This window comes from Triturus cristatus, chromosome 2_2, assembly GCF_964204655.1.
Source record: "Triturus cristatus chromosome 2_2, aTriCri1.1, whole genome shotgun sequence".
NCBI lineage: Eukaryota > Metazoa > Chordata > Amphibia > Caudata > Salamandridae > Triturus > Triturus cristatus.
The window spans coordinates 970,994,654-971,017,878 of record NC_140582.1 but is presented as its reverse complement, the minus strand read 5'-3'; the positions used below and the strand labels follow the sequence as shown (position 1 = coordinate 971,017,878).

Genomic DNA, 23,225 nt, shown 5'->3' with positions numbered 1-23,225 from the left:
ATCTGTTAGTAACAACATAAAAACACCACCATTGTCCGCTTCGCTAAACAAGGAATAGTTTTGACCTTTTACACAAGAATTACGTATTTCTCGAGAACAGCGCTTACCTCTGCCCTACCACAGAATGATTTCATTCGCCGATAAAGTAGCACTTCCCTCTACCTTACCCTTCTAACAAGCATTAGCTAACTGTTTCTCTGGAGATAAAACACATGTGGAGACTACACTGCTCCTGAGAATTAAGGCCAGAGTTTCACAATACAGCCGAATGCTATTTCACTTACGCACATTCATACGGAAAATGTAGCCCATTCGCACAAGAATTCTGTATTTCTCGAGAGCAGCGCTTACCTCTGCCCTTCCACAGAATTATTCCATTTGTTGATAAAGTAGCACTTCCCTCTACTTTACTCTTCTTACAAGCTTAGGGGACACCTATTACCTTTCCAGGTTCTTTGCTCAGCACGACACAGTCCCAAAGATCTCCAAAGGACCAAAATCGCGCAAGCATGTAGCTCATCCGTTATCGCTTGTGGGGTGAAAGGGGGTGCGTGGAGACTCCTCCCTATTCTACTACCCTTTTTATAATAAAATTCTGAGTAACATGAAACATTTATTTGGCAATAACGAGCTTTGATTGGTCCATTTGAAGAAAATGTTAACATCATCCGACTTTCCCAGAGATTTTGGTTCTCAGAGAAGTGCTGGGTCACTTCCTCGATTTATGTCAAAATCATGCAACATTGTTGTTTCCTGGTTGTGGAAGATCATTGTTTCCTGCGTTGATTTTCACCGACAAAAGTTTGGCAGTCCTCCACGTTCCTATCCTTGACCAGGAACACTGTGCTCTGAATTGAGGATGCCTGGAGATCTACGGAGCCAGCCGAGTCTGCGCAGTAGACATCGCGCTCACGAGACGGTGGCCACTTCTGAACTCCATTTTGAATGTCCTGGCTTGGTAGGCCCGAATGCCAACTTAAGCAAAACAAACACAAAAGAATAATTAATATGTGGAAATTAAGATTCTAATGTTAAACCCTCACTAATCCGTTTATGTATTAGTATTTTCCTAGCTTACAGCGACATTTAAAGCAATACTACTGACCCTTCGGTCCTTGAAGGAACGCAAAAGTCACAAAAGCAACATAAATCATGCAATTTTCTATTAGCACATCTCCTATTATTAATATGCATACCATTTTAGTCATTAAGTTATTCTGCCATGCAAATAGCAATGAGTCCCGCGTGTAATTTGTGTTTACCAAAAATGCAAATTGTTGGTTAGTATAACACAGCACCCAGTTAATTCAAATTATAATATAAATTGATTACGTAATTAGTATTTTCATGCAAAATAGAGAAGGTATACAAAATGTTGCTTTACCTGCTCTGTGGTAAATAATTTAATTACCGGGACTTAATTTGATACAGAAACTTAATAAAATAGCTCAGTAAATAAGAGGCAGAATCCGTGGTATTAGAGGTTCGGAATGGGCTTTATTCCAATGGTCGATTATAATCGGTTGCTCCAAGTTCCATCACCACGAAGGTTCAGGAAGTGAAGTACATACGTTATTGACAATCAATCACTTTTATACAATAGGCATTACAGTGAAGCAAATACAAGAGGCGTAACAATTGATAGTATGGATAATATATTCGTGCGTAGCAAAAATAGGCGTAACTGGGAGTGATGAAGGAACGTCATTAGATGTGATGTCATAATAGGGTGGTTCTATGAAAGAATTTCGCAATGTCAGCAGAAATACTTGGCAGAAATGCGCGCGCAGCAGCATGACGTGTAATTGACGTGCAACTAGGGGGTGAAGGGGACTTGACATTTAGCTCTACATGTGGCGACAGAAGTCTGGAGGGTCAAGTCAACCTAATCCCAAATCATATCTAACATCCCATGTTTAAAGAACTATGTTATCCAAAAGAGAGGTCTCTTCGAGTAGAATCTTATTCTTTACTGACTATACTGACTGTTAGTGCGTGTACAAGCGTCTAAGTGTCTACACTAGATGCGAGGGCGGAAATCTTCCATAGCAATAGGGCTATGAATTACTTGCATAAAGACAGAGAAGCCGAGCCTTTGCTCGGTAGCTGGAAGAATGTTTACTTAAACTGCTAGACAGGAATGCATTGGGCAGGGAACGGAGCAGATAATTTCGAAGGTGAAATACAGTTTTTGGCAGAGAATAGGCTGATGTCAGGCTTCGTGAGCCGCGCAGAGAATGAGACAAAGTTCATGGTCACAGATGCAGGCTCAAACTGGAGCTTTCAGAGGCAGAAGGCAAGAAGAGTTCGATGACAGAATCAGGGCCTACTTGCCTGGACTGTAAAATGGCATAAGTGAACCATATAAAGCCGGTGGCCTTTCATATTTAGGAATGGAATATCCGGCCTATTCATGGCGGATCTGACAGAGGACATGTTGACGGTGGACGCACATGTGTTTGCGTCTTCATAACTGGAACTGGAGGGAACATACATGTACTTGTGATTCATACATGAAACCGTTGGGGTCCAAGATAGGGGACATAACTGATCAGAAAAATCCATATTTCCACATTCCCTCCTTGTCCCCTACTTGCCCGTTAAGAGATATCAATCTTCATCAATCCATTGATCTGTTCATATAGCATCATTTGTTCTTCTTTCTTCTTCCGTGATGAATGAAATCCTGGTGGTGGAATACACGATGTGGCACACAGACCACAGATCGCTGGTCCACATTGTAGACATAGACAGCAACTGAATAGTATGAGAAGGCCAATACCTAGGAAAGATAGGACCTTCCATCCAAAGGTAGATAATACACTCCAAAACCAACCGGACCAAGTCCAGGTGCCTGGGTTCTGGTGTATCTGGCTTACAATCTTATGAAGGCGAGTTATGGCTTTATATACAGATGGCGAATTTTCTGGTATGAAAATGCAACAGCTTGATCCGATGACCCTACAAGCTCCGCCCCTATCGGCCAGGATGACGTCAAGGACAAGACGATTTTGAAGCACAACAATCCGCATAGCAGACTGCTCTTCTGTTAAATTGCCTAAGGCGGAAATAGTTTCGTTCACTACTAGGGTTCTAGTTAATCTACGTATCAGCTTACTATTAGTAACGGTACCTATATAGGGAAAGAGACCTTTATTGAAATCTGTGTATTTTTCCCATGCTGTTTCAGTGTAATCGACTATTGGGAGATCTCTCCTTACTCTATTATATACTAAATGAGTATTTCTGTGATAATCAGGAGGAGCTAGGAAAACAGGTGGCAAAAGGAATCCAATGTAGCAAGTACCATCCCAATCTAGAGGCAAACGTACATATGCCGTCTGACCACATATGAAATAGGAATGGCGGGAAGCTCTAAATGTAGACTTGCCTTGATCACTAAATTCTACTACAGTGGTGCATCTACTATGGCCCATATGTATGGAACCATTTTTTCTTACACATAGTTCACCCTTTACTGGAAATATTGACATAGCGGGCAAAATTGGAGTAGCTTCGGATTCGACATTTAGGATCATAAGATTAAGCGTAAAATTACCTAATCCATACACTTCATTTTCTAGATCAGTTCCTGTTCTCTGGGGAAGTCCCTCCTTGTTAGGATAGCAGACTTTAAGCAAAACTAAGTTCAAATTTCCCCATACCCAGTTATCTTGATAAACTGCAGAATTCGAATCTAGAGAATTAATTAAACTAAACCATGCTCCACAGGAGCCATTGTGTGTGAACGGGTATGGAAAGAGAGGTAGAATTCCTTTATAATTCTGATAGGGAGGGAGTCGGCCACATATCCAACAATTTGTAGCATTGCTAACCTGATGGGAATGATGTAACATACTGATAAACGTGTTATTGCGCAGCGCAAATCTATAAGACAACTCAAGCGGAGGTAATTCACTAAAAGAATGTTCAGCAGTAATATTATAAACATGTCTAGAAATAGGATAATATATGTGCAACAATATACTTGCAGTAATTATTAAAAGACTTAAGAAAAACAAAATTAATAACGTCACTGTGCAATGGCTACGCAGTGATTTACAGTACGCCTGTCGTTTCAACATTTTTCGGGTGCTTTCTCTATTCAGGTCCAAGGGATACATGCCAGAGACAATTCAACCGCTTCACCTCGGAGAGGACTTAAACAATCAAATTGCTTGACTGATTGGACCTGAGCTTTAGTTTATAATGTTCGGAATTACTCTTTTCAACAAAAGGAAGTTTTGAGTCAATGGGTGAAGACACACGAGGTGTGGTATTCACATCTGATTGTAGTCCATGAAATTTCTTGATATGACTTGAATGTATCCAGCCTTTTCTGCCCTCGATCTTCACGGCTGTCCTTGTGGTGAGCAAAACCAGCTGCGGCGACTTCCACCTAGGATCCAGCTGAGTCTTTCGATCAAAGTTCCTCACTAGGACCAGGTCGCCTGGAATTACGTCATGGGGCTTCACCTCAGTGTTGTCAGGAAAAGCTGCAGCTACCTGTGAACGACAAGATTGTAGTGCAGACATCAAGGAAGCCAAGTAATCTGTCAGCATATTACAGTCAATATCAGTTATTTTGCGTGGTATAGGCGTCCCCCACATATTTGGTGGTCTGCCGAAGATCACCTCATACGGGGATAGCCCTGTTCGAGAGTGTGCTACCATTCTCGTGTAAAAGAGTGCAACTGGTAATGCTACTACCCAGTCGACACCTTTCTCTCTGCATATTTTGGACAATCTAATTTTCAGGGTCTGATTATGTCTTTCTACGAGACCTGCTGCCTCGGGGTGTCGGACACAGTGGAATTTCCACTGATAGCCTAACAAAAGTGAAACGTGTTTCATTAATTCGGATGAGAACGGCTGGCCGTTATCTGAATAGACAACACGTGGTAAACCGTACCGTGGGAAGAATTCTCGAACCAACTGTTTGGCAGTAGTCGGGGCAGTGTAATCTGAAACCGGGTACGCCTCCGTCCAACGGGAAAGAGCACAAACAACTACGAGAACATATTTGAATCCTCTACATCGTTCCATCTGGATATAATCCATCTGGAGGACTTCAAAAGGGTGATCAGGAGGCTGAAATCCACCCTGTTCTACGGGAACGCTTTTTCCTGGGTTGAACTGGCAACAGATCATACAGGTACGAACTTTTTGTTTGGCTGCTGCTCGTAAATGTTTATTGAACCAAATGTGTTGAATGCTATCTAGCATAGCTTTTTCTCCTAGATGTGCGGGACTATGTACAGTGTTAATTATAACCTGGACCATTGAATCAGGAAGGAACCACACAGATTTTTCCTTCATCATCCATCCTTGATCCGTTTGAATCCCTCCTGATTCAGTCCATTTCTTTATTTCGTCTGGTGTAGCATGTGTCTGTATGTCAATTACGTCAAGAGTAGGATCTTTAACCGTCATACAATGTGTTGGCGTCGGGACTATTGTCTTTGTCATGTCGGATGTTTGAGTTTGAGCAGTCTGTTTAGCTGTTCTGTCGGCTAGATCATTGCCTTGAGAAATGATATCAGTAACTTTCGTATGAGCTTTACATTTCATGATTGATATTGCAGTGGGTAGATGTATTGCATCTAATAAGGCATGAATGAGGGGTCCGTGCTGAATGTGGGCACCGTGGGAAGTTAAATAACCTCTCTCTCGCCACAGCACGCCGAAGTCATGTACAACTCCGAATGCATAACGTGAATCAGTGTATATGTTGACTTTTTTATTTGTGGCTTGAATACAGGCTTGTGTCAGAGCGATGAGCTCTGCGGCTTGAGCTGACAAGGTATTTATGCAATTTGTTTCAATGACTTCAGTGTCTGTTGTGACTGCGTAAGCGGCCACTAACTCTCCTGTACTTGTTCTCATACATGAACCATCTACATACAACGTCAGGTCTGGGTCTGACAATGGGACATCGGTGAAGTCTTGTCTGGGTTTCGTCGTTATTGTAATAACTTCAATACAGTCATGGGCTAGTGGGTCTGTTCCGATTACTGGCAAAAGTGTGGCAGGATTCAATGTGTTACAACGTCTGATTTCTATATGTGGTTGAAACAATGTTAACTCGTACCCTGTAAGTCGCGCTATAGTCAAGTGTTGTGTTTGCGTTCTATTCACAAGAACCTCTACTGCATGTGGTACTTGAACTGTCAATGGATGTCCTAACACTATGGCATCGCTTTGTCTGATTGCTAAAGCTGTTGCTGCCACTGATTTCAGGCACGCAGGCAAAGCCTGAGCTACGGGATCTAATGTACTAGAAAAATAAGCACATGGTTTGTGTGATCCTGCTTGTTCCTGTGTGAGTACTGACAAGGCAGTACCTTCACGTTCTGTAACAAAAAGTGTAAACTGTTTACTGTAACATGGCGTTGCTAAGACAGGTGCTTGACATAAAGCTTTCTTTAAGCTTTCAAAAGCTTGTGTATGTTCCTGAGTCCAAGGGAGAACAGTCGATGTGGCTGCCTCCTGTGTTGTCAACTGAATGAGTGGTTTTGCTAGAAATGCATACTGAGGGATCCACTGCCTACAATATGAAGTGAGGCCTATGAAAGCCCGCACCTCCTTTTGTGTCTTTGGTATTGGCATGTTAGCTATTAACTGAATGCGGTCGGGTGTAAGCTGCCTTCCCTCCTTGGACAGCGAGTGTCCAAGATAAACAACTCGCTGGACACAGAATTGCAGCTTAGAAGGGGACACCTTGTGCCCCTTTTCGGCTAGAAATTGTAAAACTGTCAGTGATGCTTTCTCACATTCGGGTTCGCTTCTAGCGGTGATCAGCAGATCATCGACATATTGAAGCAAGGCAGTGTTAACTGGCATGTGGATACTGTCGAGTTCTCGTTTCAGTGCTTGGCTATAGATGCTGGGGCTTTCCGTAAATCCTTGAGGTGCGCGGGAGAATTTAAAGCTACGTCCATTTAAACTAAATCCGAACAAATATTGGCTTTCCGGATCTATTGGGACGCTGAAAAAGGCATTCTTGAGATCAATTACAGTAAAGAATGTTGCTTCGGAATCAATAGCTGTCAGTAATGACGAGATATCTGGGACCACAGGGAATTGTGGCACAATGCATTTGTTTAATTCGCGCAGATCAATAACCAATCGATATACTGGCGGGGCCTTCGGATCTGTTCGTTTAAGAATCGGAATTATCGGTGAATTACATACATTGGAGTCTGTTTCCACAACCACTCCTTGGGCAATGAGCTCGTCAATGATTTGCAGCAAAGCCACTACAGCATCTGGTGGTAACTTGTATTGTCGCATTCGTGGTAGTACCACTCCTGCCTTTAGTGTGACTCGGTATGGTGTAATATTCATGCAACCAACGTCAGTAGGGCCTTGTGCCCATAGATGTATAGGTAAAGTCTGCAGTCGGGGATCCATGTCTCTAGACACATAGTGACCTTTAAAATCACGTAAAAACAATCTTACTCCTTCCGGAGAACAACATATTATAGCTCCTAGTGCTTTCAGTGTTTTTATTCCTAACAAGTTTTCTGGACATGATTTAGTAAGCAATAAATCTGTAGTTCGGGTCAAAGGTCCTATCGTAAGTGGAAGAGGCTGTGACACTTCATTAACAATAGGTTTTCCTGAAAAACCAAGGGAAATATTCTGTGAGCCTGAGAGGGGTGCCCCTGGAACTTCACTACGTTTTATAGTTGTTCGACTTGCCCCTGTATCGAGTAAAAATTTTCTGTCTTGGCCTAATAATTCACTATGTACATAAGGTCCTTCTTGGTCTACAGGGACCTCGATAAGGGGTAAGTCTACTTCCCTCTCTAGGCTGGTTCATGCGTATCGCTGATAATCAGGATAGTCATACTGTGCGGTCTGGTACAGTTGTCGTGTCGTGGTTTGTGTGGCAGCAACAGGCAGCGCTGGTGCAGCTGGCACAAACTGTATAGACTGTGGTGGAGCTGGCATGGACTGTGCATGCTGCGGGGCTCCTTGTTCATTCTGATCCTGTCTAGGTGGCCGTGGTCTTTCTTTTGTATTACCTATGGCGATATTATGTTTCAAAACTGGACAATCGTGTACGTAATGACCTGGCTTTTTACAATAGTTGCATGTCCCTTTTACAGGTCCTGTTGAATCACCGGAATGTGTCGTACCCTTTTTATGTCCTTCAGCTGGAACTGTCTGGGAGACTAGCATTTTCATTTTCGTGTCTTTCATGCGTCTTTGTTCATGTTCTTGTTCCTCTCTAATTCTATTGTGATGGTACTGTAACATTTGTAACATTTGTGATGGAGTGTTACCTTGCCAGGTACTCTCGAATTTTAATACTCTGTTCTTCACTTGCGGCAAGGCATTTTCTACTAATTTTGTCACAAACAGGTGTGGGTATGATTCGCTACTTGCTTTTATGCCACTATTTATACCAAAACATTTTTCAAATCGAGCATAGAAATCACTAGTGTCTTCATCTTGCTTCTGTTTACAGGCTGAAATTGTACCCCAATCTTCCTTTTTCGTAGTTAATAAACGTGGCAGTACCTGTACTAGTAAACCTGGTAGTGCTTTAGTTTTATCCCCAAGTCCTGCTCCTGCAGTTCGGGCCTTTTCTTCTGCTTCTAATGCTGACCATTCTATCCTTTGGTCTCCTACCTCCCACTCTTTTTCCCTGAGTTTTTCATAAATGCCTGCAGGCATTAATACTTTTAATATTGTCATAATGTCGGGATAGGTATACTCTCCCATGAGTAACATGTCTTTAATTTCTCGGTGAAAACCCGCTGGGTCTTTGTCATGACTGGGTACCACTTTCTTCATTTCTAATAATTCTATTTTTGATATGGGCGTATATACAAATACACGTTTAAACTCATTGTCCTCGCCCTTTATTGGGTGTACTTCTCGTAAGGGATTCTGTCTGTCCATGTAATACGTGGTTCTTTCCTTGATGGGCAATGAGACATGTTCTGGGCATACAAAAAGAATGTACTGTTTTCTTGATTCTAGTATTTCCTTAATTAATTTGGTACCTGAACCTCTCCATCTATTCATGAGTAATTCAGTCAATATATCAGGCAAGGGACCAGGATCCGAATGCTGACTCTGATATAGTATAAGGAGTTGTTGAATCATATAAATCCCAGCTAAACGTTGTTCATCTGGGGTGAGATTCAAAAATGTGCGTGCTACTGTATCATCACCATACTTTCCGGGGCTGGCAACCCAATGGACGGCTGACCTGGCTAATTCTTGTTCATCCATAGAATCGAGAAAATGATAACCCCTTCGTTCTCGGAGTAATTTGTCAGCGGCTTGGAACGAATGCTCGTTAGACCTTATATTAATTATAGGTGTTTGGATATTCCTGTTATTATCTAGACATATCGGACGTATCGGGTCAATAAGACATCTAGTACTATTACAAGATCTTCCTCTACCTACATAGGCTATGGTGTCTGACTGTCCTGTGGGCAGTCCTGATCCTTCCTCCTCGCCTTGTTCGAACTGGTCTACCGCTAATCTTTCTTCATGTAAACGTTCTATTTCTTTACGGATCTTTCGGCACATGGCTATTATACAATTTTGCTTATCATGTCTCCCTTCTGATATATTCTGGCTCCATCTGGTAAGAATTTGCATTGCTTCCGGGTCTACCCCCGGTCGGTCTTGATTTCTGATCACACAATTTATGAGGAAACGTAACAGTTCCCCCTGTATCTCCACTTTCTGGTATTCCATAGCTCTGTTAATACATTCTGAATCTCGCCCTGTTTGAACAAAATGGTATATATTATCTAGATGCGCAGTCATTCCTGGTAACTTCCCTAAATACACCGCGGCTCGTCTGATACGTAATGATGCCATGATCATTTCGTCTTCTTTGCCGGGCACAGGGTCATATCTACAATCTACAAGAAGTTCCTTAAGCGTACGGGCATTTATGAGTTTGGGGGTACGTGAATGTGCTGACTCTTGAAAGGTAAGTTTATTTATTCTGGGTGGCGTGGAAAAAATGTTGGTAGCACCTCCCGTAGCCCCATCTGGGGTATCGGGCGTGAAAGGATTCGTTGAACGCGACACAGCAACTATAGGTGTGGGCACAGCTATAGAAGTAGCTGTAGGAACAGATGTAGAAACAGATGTGCTTGCCGGAACTTGTGTCAGGATTTGTTGCTGTAGAGATACAGATACTGGATCTTGGCGTTGAACCTCCCTGGCAGGCGGTCTATGTGGGGCGGAATTAGCATACTCGGGAGCTGCGTCATCTAAATATGAGGAAAGAAAAACGTCTTCTGCGGTTCTAGGATGCCCCTTAGGATGTGCTTTTATTGGAAACAATGGGGTTGGCAAGTCTTTTGGTATCTCCGGAGTAGCCTTAGGTAATCCTTCGGCCAGAAGGGGATACATACCATTCATAAGGGCATTTCTTTGTCTGTCTACTTGTTCTGATTTCACTCGTGTACCTTCTTCAATTAATAGATTTTCTCGGACTTTATTTGAATTCTCTCTATTTTTCTCTTCCTGTCGGAGTGCCTTTTCTGTACGTCTATGAGATTCTTTACGCCATAACTCAACGGCGTCTTTCTGTGACTGTCTGACTTTCCTTTTCCATAACTCTTCCTCTACTTTCATGATGCACTCTGCATCCCAGGTCCCAGCTGCGGGCCACCTCTGACTTTCTGGTAATTCCTTGGTGTAGTCTACCCATAAATCAAGAAATAATATAGCGTCTAAGCCATGTTTATGATACATGAAGTACCCTGGAGTGTCCCTAGGAGGAATAGGAACGGCTTCTTCGAGTACCCCTTTTCTTGTTGTGATCTGTCTTAATTTCGAAAAGAGCGGCATATTGAGAACTGATCTGATACTTGTTTTTGAACAAACTTAATACAGTAAACACGATAATGAACAGTCATTCACACCACAATATGCAGAACGTACTTAAAACATTTAACATTTAACATTTAACTGAGCAACAATAATGATGACGATCTAAGGAAAACTTAATCACTAAACATAATACTCGACATTAACTGAATTATTCTGAATTTATATACTGATATACTAGATATACTGCTAAACAGTACAGATACACTGCTGAAACAGTGCAGACCGGATTTGTGTACCCAAACCCGTCTTGACCGGCACAACCTATGTGCACGTCAGAACGCCTCCCCAGTAATGGTACTCACCGGGTAGCTCGGAAACGGAAGGCCTCGGAAACTGAACTGAACTTGAACCGGACTGGACTCGACTCGAACACTTCGGAAACTGGACTCGACTCGGGACTTCGGAAACTGGTGGGCCTCTGTATACCTCGGATCTTGCTCTCTCAGCTAGGCTCTGGTCGGGATACTTCGCACTTCTCACCGCCTCGTCTGGGTGTTGATCGCAGCCTCAGTCGCCCCCGCTTGACCGGAGGGAGATACAGGAAATCCTGCTGGTACGCGTTGTTGTCCGTCCAGCTGTGGCAGGAGACCGGGCCTGCAACTCACCGCCGGCGCGTGAGATGAGAAAGTGTCCCTATTCGGGCGCCATTCATGTGGTAAATAATTTAATTACCGGGACTTAATTTGATACAGAAACTTAATAAAATAGCTCAGTAAATAAGAGGCAGAATCCGTGGTATTAGAGGTTCGGAATGGGCTTTATTCCAATGGTCGATTATAATCGGTTGCTCCAAGTTCCATCACCACGAAGGTTCAGGAAGTGAAGTACATACGTTATTGACAATCAATCACTTTTATACAATAGGCATTACAGTGAAGCAAATACAAGAGGCGTAACAATTGATAGTATGGATAATATATTCGTGCGTAGCAAAAATAGGCGTAACTGGGAGTGATGAAGGAACGTCATTAGATGTGATGTCATAATAGGGTGGTTCTATGAAAGAATTTCGCAATGTCAGCAGAAATACTTGGCAGAAATGCGCGCGCAGCAGCATGACGTGTAATTGACGTGCAACTAGGGGGTGAAGGGGACTTGACATTTAGCTCTACATGTGGCGACAGAAGTCTGGAGGGTCAAGTCAACCTAATCCCAAATCATATCTAACATCCCATGTTTAAAGAACTATGTTATCCAAAAGAGAGGTCTCTTCGAGTAGAATCTTATTCTATACTGACTGTTAGTGCGCGTACAAGCGTCTAAGTGTCTACACTAGATGCGAGGGCGGAAATCTTCCATAGCAATAGGGCTATGAATTACTTGCATAAAGACAGAGAAGCCGAGCCTTTGCTCGGTAGCTGGAAGAATGTTTACTTAAACTGCTAGACAGGAATGCATTGGGCAGGGAACGGAGCAGATAATTTCGAAGGTGAAATACAGTTTTTGGCAGAGAATAGGCTGATGTCAGGCTTCGTGAGCCGCGCAGAGAATGAGACAAAGTTCATGGTCACAGATGCAGGCTCAAACTGGAGCTTTCAGAGGCAGAAGGCAAGAAGAGTTCGATGACAGAATCAGGGCCTACTTGCCTGGACTGTAAAATGGCATAAGTGAACCATATAAAGCCGGTGGCCTTTCATATTTAGGAATGGAATATCCGGCCTATTCATGGCGGATCTGACAGAGGACATGTTGACGGTGGACGCACATGTGTTTGCGTCTTCATAACTGGAACTGGAGGGAACATACATGTACTTGTGATTCATACATGAAACCGTTGGGGTCCAAGATAGGGGACATAACTGATAAGAAAAATCCATATTTCCACAGCTCCATCACAAGCTTTGTCATAGCCAATAGGTCTCGCCTTTGGGACCTTATAAGTGTTTAACCATGCAACAGTTCATGTTGTGGCACCAAGGATATTGTGCTGCATAACTAATGATGCATTTATTCTCTAAGTCAGAATTAGAAATAGTAGTTAAGAATTTACCAATTGGCAAGGCCTGTGGTCCGGATGGCCTCCCAGCTGAATTTTTTAAGGTTTTTTTTGTGCTTTTTCTGATTTACTATTACAATTAGTTAATTATATGTTAGTGGGCGGGCAAGTTCCAGACTCTTTTGGGGTGGGTACAGTTGTCAGTTTTCCGAAAAAAGGTAAAGATCCTAAAGACCCTAATTCATATAGGCCTATTACGTTATTGAATACTGATTATAAGATCCTTACGAAATTATTATCAATACGTTTTAATTTTATTTCAAAGGATCTTATTCATTTGGATCAAAATGGCTTTGTGGCCGGACGGCAATTAGCTACCAATACACATTTTCTTACTGAGGCTCTAGACTATTTTCAGACAAAAAAAATCTCTGCTTTGATCCTATTAATAGATGCGGAGAAAGCCTTTGATTTGGTAGTTTGGACAACTTTATTTCTTATTTTAAAGCACTTTGGAATTCCTTCACAAATTATTAGTTTAATTCAGAATTTGTACACGGGTGCTAAAGCCAATATAGTTATTAATTCTGTTATGGTGGGTACAGTAGCGGTCCAACGGGGCACCAGGCAGGGTTGCCCCTTGTCCCCTATTCTTTTTGCTTTTTTCATCGAACCGTTAGCTACAGCAATTCGTCAGTCTGGGAATATTCCTCCTCCGATCTCTTCTATGGCAAAAATTAAATTGTATGCCGATGATATTATGTTGTTGATTAAGACGGATATTCAATCTCAAACTGCTGTTTTGCAGCTTTTTGAAGAATTCGAAGCTTTGGGAGGTTATAGAATTAATTTGAAAAAATGGAAATTTTAGTCTGCGGTGGGGGGGAGGTGGATTTACATGTTGATTTATTGGGCTGTATCAATTCAAGACCGAAAAGGTATCTGGGAGTTATGTTTTCTACTTGTGTTTCCGATTTAGCTATGCTGAACTTTGATCCTCTTTTACGCAAGGTTCAATCTTTGTTTATTAAATGGGATTCATTGCCATTCTCCATTCTGGGGCGGGTGGCACTTATAAAAATGTCTATTCTCCCGCTTTTTAATTTTTTATTTTCTGCTATTCCTTGTTTTTTGCCCAGTGGCTTTTTCTCAAAGGTAGAATCGTTATTTTCAGGGTTTATATGGGACAAAAAAAGTCCCAGGATAGCAATGGGGACTCTTTACGCAGAAACTGAATTGGGCGGTTTATACGTACCTAATATTAGAGATTTTTATAGCGCATATTTTGCACAATATTTAGAGCGGTTTAAATCTGGAATGCAGAGTCCAAACGTCTTTATTAACTTTTTTTTTTACCAAATTTGTCATGAAGCTCAGACCCCATTTCCGCTGCATATTCCTAAATCACCGAAACTCAGTCGATACAAGATGATGCTCTGGTTTTTTAAGCGTCGCGACGTTTTTCTGAAAAGATATTCTCTCCCTCAGTTTAATATTAGAACTCCCTTAAGGAATGCTTTAATTTTTGGGGGGATGGAAATTGGAGTTGATACTATACTACAATGGGAACGATCTGGGTTTTACACTCTTGCAGATTTTTTAAGGGAGGGGGTATGGTTGTTACCAGGAGAGATGCAGCTATTAATTTCGGGAAATTTCTTGCTATTAGGTTCTTATGCTTCGATCTTTAAGACGCTGGAACAAGTGGAGCCAAGACTTATTCATTCCTCTAGTCAGTTATGGGACTATTTGTTCTTGATTCCTCGGATGAGGAAGCCAGGGGCATGGAAACGTTGCTTAGCCCAATATAATGAAGTAGATCTGAGTCAGAAAGCAATTAAAAAATGGCAAGAACAGGAGAATCACGTACCTACTATAAATACTTGGAAAATCTTAAATAAGTTGAATTTTAGTGTTCTTCGAGGATCTAATTGGAGAAGAATGTTATTCTTTAGTAAATGGCTCCTGTATCGTACTCCTGCTACCATTGCGAAAATGTACATTAATACTAGTGCCACCTTGTGAGAAGTTGGCCTGGTATATGCTGTTCACTAGTTCTAGTGACCACCTTGTACCATGCCAAGCAACCCTTATGGTGTGGTTGTAAGTCAACCTTTTTGGACTAGCTGCCCTAGTGGTAGCGTAGGCTAAGCAGTCTTTGAGGCTAAACTCGTGATGCGTGTTAAGCAAGCTGTTTTACCAATAGTAACCCCCTTTTATACCAATGAAAGGACACCACACAGATATATATTCAAAATATATATGTATTTATTTCTCAAAGTAACCCCTAGTCTCTTTATGAGCACAGGAGCACAAATCGTCAAACAAGATTATCACTGAATACACAGAAGTTGCACTTTATATGGATAGGCCCTGGTGGCCACTCGAACCATATACTAAAATAGTGGTATAAGTACCACGAACAGAAAAGGGAAAAGGCCTAGGGCCTCTAGAATCGCTGGGCCTACAAGGAGCTAACGTCAGTTAGTGACCAGGAGGTCCACGGGTGGCGTGTGCAGAGCAAATAGTCACACGCGTGCTCCCATAGGTTTCAATGGGTGCGTAAAAAGTACAAAGTTACTGCAAAAGGAATCTTCCGGATGACCTAGGAACTTAAGATTTGGAACACAGGCACTAGAGATGTAATACTACACTTGGGCACCGGAGTGCCAGCTTTACCTCACCCACAGGAAGCGGGTGCATAGGCCTCGAAGTGCGTCGGGTTTCTTCTATCGGTTCCGTGGGGCCTGTAGACAAAAGTGCTGCAGGCGGTCGGTCGGGAAGAGATGCAGTGGATCCAAGAGTGGATCGGAGATGTTGAAGACCTGTAAGCAGAGGGGACAGTGTTCACAGTCACTAGCCAGTGACCAGCGTGGCACCAGGTGGGTACCAGGCGATGTCGGGTGCAAACAGGGAGGAAGGTGTAGCTTGACTCTGCAGCCACGTGGTCCCTGAAGGTCGACGACGTCCAGGAGTCGAGTCACGAGCTGTCCCACGCAGGCTCTCGCTGTCGGCGGTGTCGGCGACTTGATCGAAGCAAACAAGCCTTGGCAAAAGCAATTGTTGTGGGCAAGGAGTTTAAGCTGATGGTTCTGACCAGCAAGGTCAGAGGAACTGCTCCTTTGGAGGGGAGCAAGGGCCAGTCTGGAGCAACCAGACCAGCGGTGTTTGTCGTAGATTTCGTCGCCAAGATGGCCACTAGCCAGCGGGCCAGCAACCGGTTAGGCGCGTCGAGTGGCAAAATGCAGAAGGGCCCCACGCAGATCGTGGAGATGCTGGAGGGCTCACCTTTGGTGCAGATGCTGCTCGAGGGTTGGGCTTCTCAGGACCCAAAGCACAACTTGGAGGGAGCCTCGGTTGTTGCACTGGTCAGCTTGTCGTGGTCGTTTCAAGATGGCTGGCTCCACGTGTCTCGGTGCCTCCACGGGTCTCCTCTTTGCAGGGACTGTGGATCGGGCGGTGAGAGGTCTGGAGGTCCAGGTCTTGTCAGTCTCTGGGCTCGGGCTCCGGCGGGAGGCGGCGGCAAAGCAGACGTTGATTCGCTGGATGGTGCTTGCGTTAGCAAGGTGGTCACTCCCTGACCACAGGGGAGATTGGCTTCAGTCCTCTGTGCAGCAGAGCGTCGAAGTTCCCGTCTTCTTCTTAGTTTTAAGTTGATTCCAGGATGTCTGAAGTCTTAGGACACAGCTCCTACCTTTAAGCGGATTCTAGGGGCCGGACTACCTGCTAGGTCCCTCCCTATGGGTGGGACCAGGAAGGGGGGTGGTTACACCCCCAATCCTTTGTCCAGCTCGCCCCAGGCCCGGGACTGGTGTGCCCCAGGACCGGTTTGAACTGGCATATGCACCGAGGCTCCTTGTGAGCCACAGGCATGTCTGGTTTCTTTCAAGCCCTACCTGACCAATACACAAAATCCTGTCTGGGGTGGTGCACGCACCTCCCCTGGCAGGAAACCCTTTGTCCACACCTCCCAAGCTGGAAGGACTCCCAGCAGCAGGAGGGCAGACTTGTGTCTGTGGTGGCAGCATCCATTTTGTGGAGCTGAGGCTATGTCTGATTTTACCCGGGTTTCAGGTACTGTACATGTCGTGTCCCTCTAGAAGGGTGGAATGCTAACCCCGTCGCCAGAATTGGCGAGGGGTTAGTATTCCAATTCGTATGACACCTTACTCGACATGTTTTGATAAAGCCAAACCAAAGATAGCATTTAACCGCGAGGTTCATAATGCACTTAAGAGTATATGGTATGACGATATCTGGAAACAGTAGAAGGAAGTTGTTCCGACCACTGCAGACAGGCTCAGCTCATGCCAGAGCACCATCTCACATGGAACCAAGCACTCTGCCTTCAGGATTGTTAAGGCCTGCCATAGGAGTGACTTATAGGTTACCAGGTGTCCCATTTAAGGTTAGGTATAGGTATACTACACCTAAGTAAGAGGTGATTACACCAACTTACCCCAGCTGAGTGATCAGCCAGTTGTGTCAGATTGTTAGGCCAAGCCTGGGGTGGCATAATACATGCTGCAGCCCTTGGCAGGCCTTGGGTACACCAATGCCCTGGGTACCTAGTGTACACTGGTACAGGGGCTGACAGGGTGATCCAACCAATTGGGTATGTACCTAGGGTACATGGAGTCCATTTTAAAGAGAGAACAGCCAGGCTGAGATCCTGAATAGCAGGATCTCAGGCCAACTAAGTCGAAAAACCAGCTAGACACTAGGCAAAAATTTGGGGGTAACTATAGTCAGATATCCACCTTCCTACACACCTGTTTTAGATGTCAGCAATATTCTCCTGCTAACTGGTCTCATATTACAGATCACTGTTTTAAAATTGTGCCTTTTTGGAATGAGATTTTCGAATATTTGCAGAAGTATTGTGGGATCCAAATTACTTACAACGTTAAATTAGTACTGTATGGATATGATTCTGATTCCGGTCTGACAGAACAGATGGTTAAACTATTATTTATTGCAATGGCAGTGGCAAGGTCTCTGGTGCTCCAGAACTGGAAGTCAATTCAAATTCCCTTGTTTAATGTCTGGCTTCAAAAAATGAGGAATGTCAGAAAGAGTGAATTGCGATATGCACAGCGAATTGGTGGGACGAAGAAGTTTGATAAAATTTGGAGTTCTTACTTTGAGTAATGTTGGACTCTTGTATTCTGTGAATAATTTTTCTTATGTACTTTTATTTTTTGGCTGCCAATTTATGTTATTGTCACATTGAAATTATGATACAAGAACTTCAATAAAAAATTTATTTAAAAAAAAAGGTCCCAAAGGCAAGACCTATTGGCTATGCCAATGCTTGTTGGTTAAGGGCTGGAGTAATGATGATGTGCTCCCTTCTATCGAGGCCCTGCCAAGCCCCAAGCTAAGGAATGCCGTGTTGAGATTCAGAGTTGGGCTAAATCCTTGTTATGTAGATTCGAAGATTAAAGCAGTTATGAGATTTGAGCAGAGCTAATGTACATATGGACCGAAAGTAAAATGTAGTGGGCTACATGTTTTAATAGACTTTTTGTGGTTTTTAGATACACAGAACATTTTAAAGCCAGTTTTTGGCAGCAATAAAATTAATCCGGATCAAGCCATGCTACTGATAAACATGAACTGCAATAGACAGATTTTTAAATCGCGATAGGGGAGTCCCTACAAGAGATCCCAACTAAAATGCAACAGTCTGGGGGTGGTGAGAGCTTTTATCTATTGATTTGTGGTAAATTGCATGTATAATGATGGAGCGTTTTAATTATTTTTATGGGTGGATGTTTTAGGATGTAGTTATGTATGTAAGTAACTATGTTGACTGTTTCTAGACCACGGTCTAAATAAACATATTTTTTAAATGAAAAAAAGCAAATTACCCCTGCCCCCTCCCCTTTCTTTGCCCCATGTCTGTTACGCAGAGGGTTGGTTCATTCGCTCGCGCTGTCATCAGTAAAACCATTCTATTTTCCCACGGGCCTCGGTGATTGTTGACGCGTGCCCATCCTCCGCACGTGTCTCCGACTCAACCCTTTCACCTTCTGTTCAGCAGCTCGATGTCATTCGTACACGTCAGTGGCACAGTGCTACAAAAGCCTTGAGGGCACATGAGAACGTGGAAACCACGCCCACTTTCCCCGCATCCCACAAAGTAAATGTTACAGGACTGAAACTAATAAAGGACAAAAGTGTTGCAATCGTGCCTCGTCAGCTCTCACGATGGCAAATGGGACGTCCATTTTGATAGGCTTCTAGCTCTCACTGTTGAAATCGAATCATTGGAGCTGAAGTTGTTCGAAGGACATCTGTTTCAAGATTGATCATAGTAGTTTACCCAATAAGCGTAACAAAATGTTGTTTGTCTTGTTTAATTCACAGGGTAAAATGAATCTCTTCATATTCTACTGGTCTGTAAACCATTACGTTATAAAACATTTAATTCTAATAAAATATTGTAAATCTCTTGAGTATTAATAATTGTTGAGAGTTCTTTTCAACCCCTTCTAAATAACATTACCGAGGACAGTTTCAACGCTGCTCCAAATTGGGAAAGCATTGAAGACAAACCTCTTTAAAGAACACTACATCGCATTGCAATTACAATCCAATAACCTGCTACTTCTATCATTCTTGACAGCATGTCAGCACTGTACAGTTGTCTTTGTGGCTAGGATCGCGATATACAAATACTACTATCAGCAATACAATATGGACATGTATAATTTAAAGATGGCTGCGACAGCTAACAGCTGAGTGTCGCAGCGAGCCAAAATTCGCTTTCAGTGCCCTTCGCCTTGTTTCATTTTGCCAGCCAGAGGTGCAGTGTATGGATTTGATGAATAGTGTGTGCAGCAAATAAGAAAATGACAATATAACTTAAGGAGACCTACCATCATTACCTTTCAAGCAGGTATCATCTTCTTTGTAAGCGATTAACGTGCTTAAACTAGAACCCGGAAAGCCCGAGTGTGTCTTTTATTTGTACAAGTGACAACCAGCTGTCCATTGAAGGACACAATTTGACATCTTAATATGTTTTTGAGTCTCTAAGTACCGCGCTTACTGTTTCAAATGCGTTTTCCAAACATTTGTATGAGCGACGTCATTTAAGCAATGCTTTCCACTTTTTTTCTCAACGGGTTTAATTCTAATCGAAAAGCTGGTACTTCATAAAATGCAACCATAAAAACGCAGTGTTATGAGTGAAAATGAATATGGTCTTTGAAAAGGCTTTGGGCAGCGGGGCAAATGTAAGGTTAAACGTGACATTACGCCACTAACGTTTGTTCCATGACGTGCCTGGAGCTGGAGACAGCTAGTGGAGTGCAATTTGACTGGATGCTTTTGGATTTTTGTTTGTATTATTAATTCCCTCTTTATTTGGGCATACGCCCTGCTCTGTTAAAGGTCTGCGCATATCTGTCAAACGAGCAGTGGACAGATACAGGAAACTGTGTCATGGAGATGGGTGCGGACGTCCCCGCCCTCTGCCTGTCCAAGATGGCACCCTGCAGCAACCAGGGGCGGGGACAGCCACGCACTTAGAAAACACTCCGGGGGTTGAAGCAATGGCTCATTACTATGGATGAGGAGCGGGCGGACAGGGATGGTGTGGATTGTGACGCGCCTTGACGCAGGTTCCGGGGTTTTTAACCCCCTGCCTGGGCGGAGGGGTTGGCCATTGAAGTGAAGGAGGAAGCAGAGAAGTAGACCTAGACAGAAAGAAGGTCTCGGAAAGCCCAATGACTGGAGCCAGTGTACACTGCTATATAGAAACCCTATATACCGCGCCCGGCCGCCCCACGCACAGTGTTTATTGCCTCATGAGCAGGCAGACTGTCCTCCTCTAAGTCCCCCCTCACACACCGCGGTGTGTGACACCGCTCCCGGCTCCCTGACATATATGTGCGTCCGCAGGTGATCCCCTGCACCGCGGCGGCCCGTTCCCTCCTCCATGGGGGACTACGGTTTCGGCCTCCTGCAGACGGCTAACCTGCCTGGCAGCGGCGGCTTCAGATCGGCGTATCCGCTCTCCGCCTCGGGATCTGCCCTCTTCCCTGGCGGCGGCGGCGTCTCCTCGCTCTTCCTGGCTGCGGCGGCCGCAGCGCAGCACCACCAGAACGGGGGGACGCCCATGCAGGACGAGCCGCTGCTGAGCCACGAGAAACCTAGCAAGACCGGGGACTATCGGCCGCCGCGGATCCGCGCACACCCCTCGCCCCCGCAGACCGAACCCCAGGAGCTAGGCAAATCCGGGACAGAGCTTCAGTACCTGCCCGCCGCCTCCCCTAAGAGCGGCGGCGCCACCGATCTGCTGCTGTCCACAGACGAGGGGGGCGACCCCCCAGCCCATGCTGCGCCTTCGCCTCCCCGTATCCCCGGCATGGAGTCCCCCTTCGGCGGCTTGCCGGAGCCGCACAGTCCGGCGCCTGCCGCAGGATCCTCCGCAGGCTCTTCGCCTCCTCCGCTGCCAGGCTTCGGAACTCCATGGTCTGTGCAGACCTCCTCTCCACCACCGATGCCACACCCCGGGAGCGGCGGAGGTCCACTACTGCAGGAGTCGCAGGACGCCTACTACCCGCCGCCCTCCTCCTCAGCCGGACTGAGCCCCGCAGCCTTCTTCCAGAGCTTCCCGCACAGCGCCCTGCAGGCACCGGCCGGCTTCGGGGGACCCTTCTCTGGACCGCAGATGAGTGTTCCACCGCCGCAGAACCGGCGCTCCCCGGCTAGTCCACAGCTGCAGCAGCAACAGCACCAGGCTGCGGCCGCCTTTCTGCAGCAGCAGCGGAACAACTACAACCAGCAGCAGGTGAGTAACTGTGGGAAGCGGGTGGCAGAAGATGTGTTTAATACAGCCACCAGTATGTAAAGGGCAACTAGAACGATGAGCTGCGTTAGTGGGTGGAGGCGAAGGGGTAATCAGGCTCCGTAGGGCAACTACAACAGGGGTCTGTGAGGCCCAGAACTAGCTGAGGGTTGAGTTAGGGGGTTTGTTGTAGGCTAGGGAATGGCATCTGTTAGATTGTGGATAGCCTGGGGACGCCTGCACCCCAAAACACGCACACACTGAGGGGCAGTAGCTTCAGTTGGAGTGGGCTAGAGTGGCTGAGGCGTCTTGTCACTGGCACGGGGAGACAGCGGATCAGAAACGGTTGGTGGATGGGCTGTTCGAACTGAGGAAGAAAGGTGGAATTGGGGCAGAATGGTGAAAATACCTTTATTCCGGCAAGAACTAGGACGCTTCCGTGTTCAAATACGTGTGGGTGGGGGGGGGTGGGGGAAGCTACAGCGACAGACCCCCGCCTTTCCCCCCCCAAGTATAGGGGACACCCCTTCGGTTACTCGGGTGGCCCCGTCCCCAGAATCTGACAGTTGGCGGAGCCCGTGCACTCGAGCTGCACCTGTCACCGCGGCACTGACAGCTCAGCAGCCGGCAGGGTGTGCCTCCTCGCTGCCAGCGTACTGCTCAGGGAGGGAGAGGGCCGGGGGTCTGGCCTACGAGCTCGGCGCCCTACGTGGCACTGGGCATATGTTTTTGCGCTGGCGTGTGGTGCATGACAGGTCCTGATCTGACAGCTCCCCGTGAGTGGATGCAATCTGCTAGTTCAGCAGCGCTGCCTCCATTTCACACCCCCATTGGCCGTGTTTAGTGCTCATTAGGCAACCATATACTCCCTCCTATTGTTTCTCCTCTAAATTATTTCTGTGATGTACTGCTCAGTGTAATCAGCTGTGTCCCAAGGAGCACGCTTTCCAAGTGATAGACGATTTGGTTCCGACCCGAACATTTTATCTTAATCAGTAGGTCTGGGGGTATGGCACTCGCCAGTCGCTGTTAACTACCTGTACCTTCTACAATCTTCATATGCGGTCTTTCAGCTACTGGTGGTACTTAGTCATTTGTGTGAATTTAGAATGTTGTCCCCTTTAACGCCACGTTTACAGTTGGCAAATTGAGTTTTAACGCATAATGAGCAAATAAGCTAGGCTTAAATGACTTGCGCTTTCTTGAAACAACCTCGTTCTTTGTGCTTCGCCTCTTGTGATGCTTAAAACCTTCCTCAAAACCCGACTTGATAATGGCGCAGTTGCTATAAACCGTTTAAACACTGCATTGCGGTGTTCTCAGAACCCTGACATTTTTACAACATCCCGTAACAATAAGGGGTTATGGGATGTAATTATGTGTTCGCAAATGCCCGCGACCCTCTCTGCAGTCACAGCACAAAATAGCCTTCACTGCATTTCCTTGCAAGCTTGCCATGTCTTTGCTTTCAGTAATTCTCATTGATGTTAAATTGACATGTGCGACACGCTTAATTATAGAACGGGAAATGACACACGTAGGTTATGTTCCTGTTTTGTTAAATGAGTCCAAATCTAGTCACTCTTTAATGCAAAAAGTGAAGTAGTAGTG

The 23,225-nt window shown here is 44.9% G+C and overlaps 2 protein-coding genes across 3 annotated transcripts in view; one reads left to right on the top strand and one right to left on the bottom strand.

Moving 5' to 3' along the window:
* Positions 1–848: 848 nt before the first annotated feature.
* LOC146863019 (uncharacterized) overlaps positions 849–23,225 on the bottom strand; it is a 471,045-nt gene continuing 448,668 nt past the window's right edge. Inside the window, exon 4 of the mRNA XM_085642401.1 lies at positions 849–975. Coding sequence (XP_085498527.1) covers positions 872–975 — 104 coding nt within the window. The 3' untranslated portion in view covers positions 849–871. The remainder of the gene's footprint in view (positions 976–23,225) is intronic.
* The window catches only part of CPEB2 (cytoplasmic polyadenylation element binding protein 2), a 226,879-nt gene continuing 224,037 nt past the window's right edge, over positions 20,384–23,225 (top strand). Inside the window, exon 1 of one of the 2 annotated variants that reach the window (XM_085642400.1) lies at positions 20,384–21,617. In XM_085642400.1, coding sequence (XP_085498526.1) covers positions 20,763–21,617 — 855 coding nt within the window. In that variant the 5' untranslated portion in view covers positions 20,384–20,762. The remainder of the gene's footprint in view (positions 21,618–23,225) is intronic. The other variant, XM_085642399.1, reaches the window with a different exon arrangement.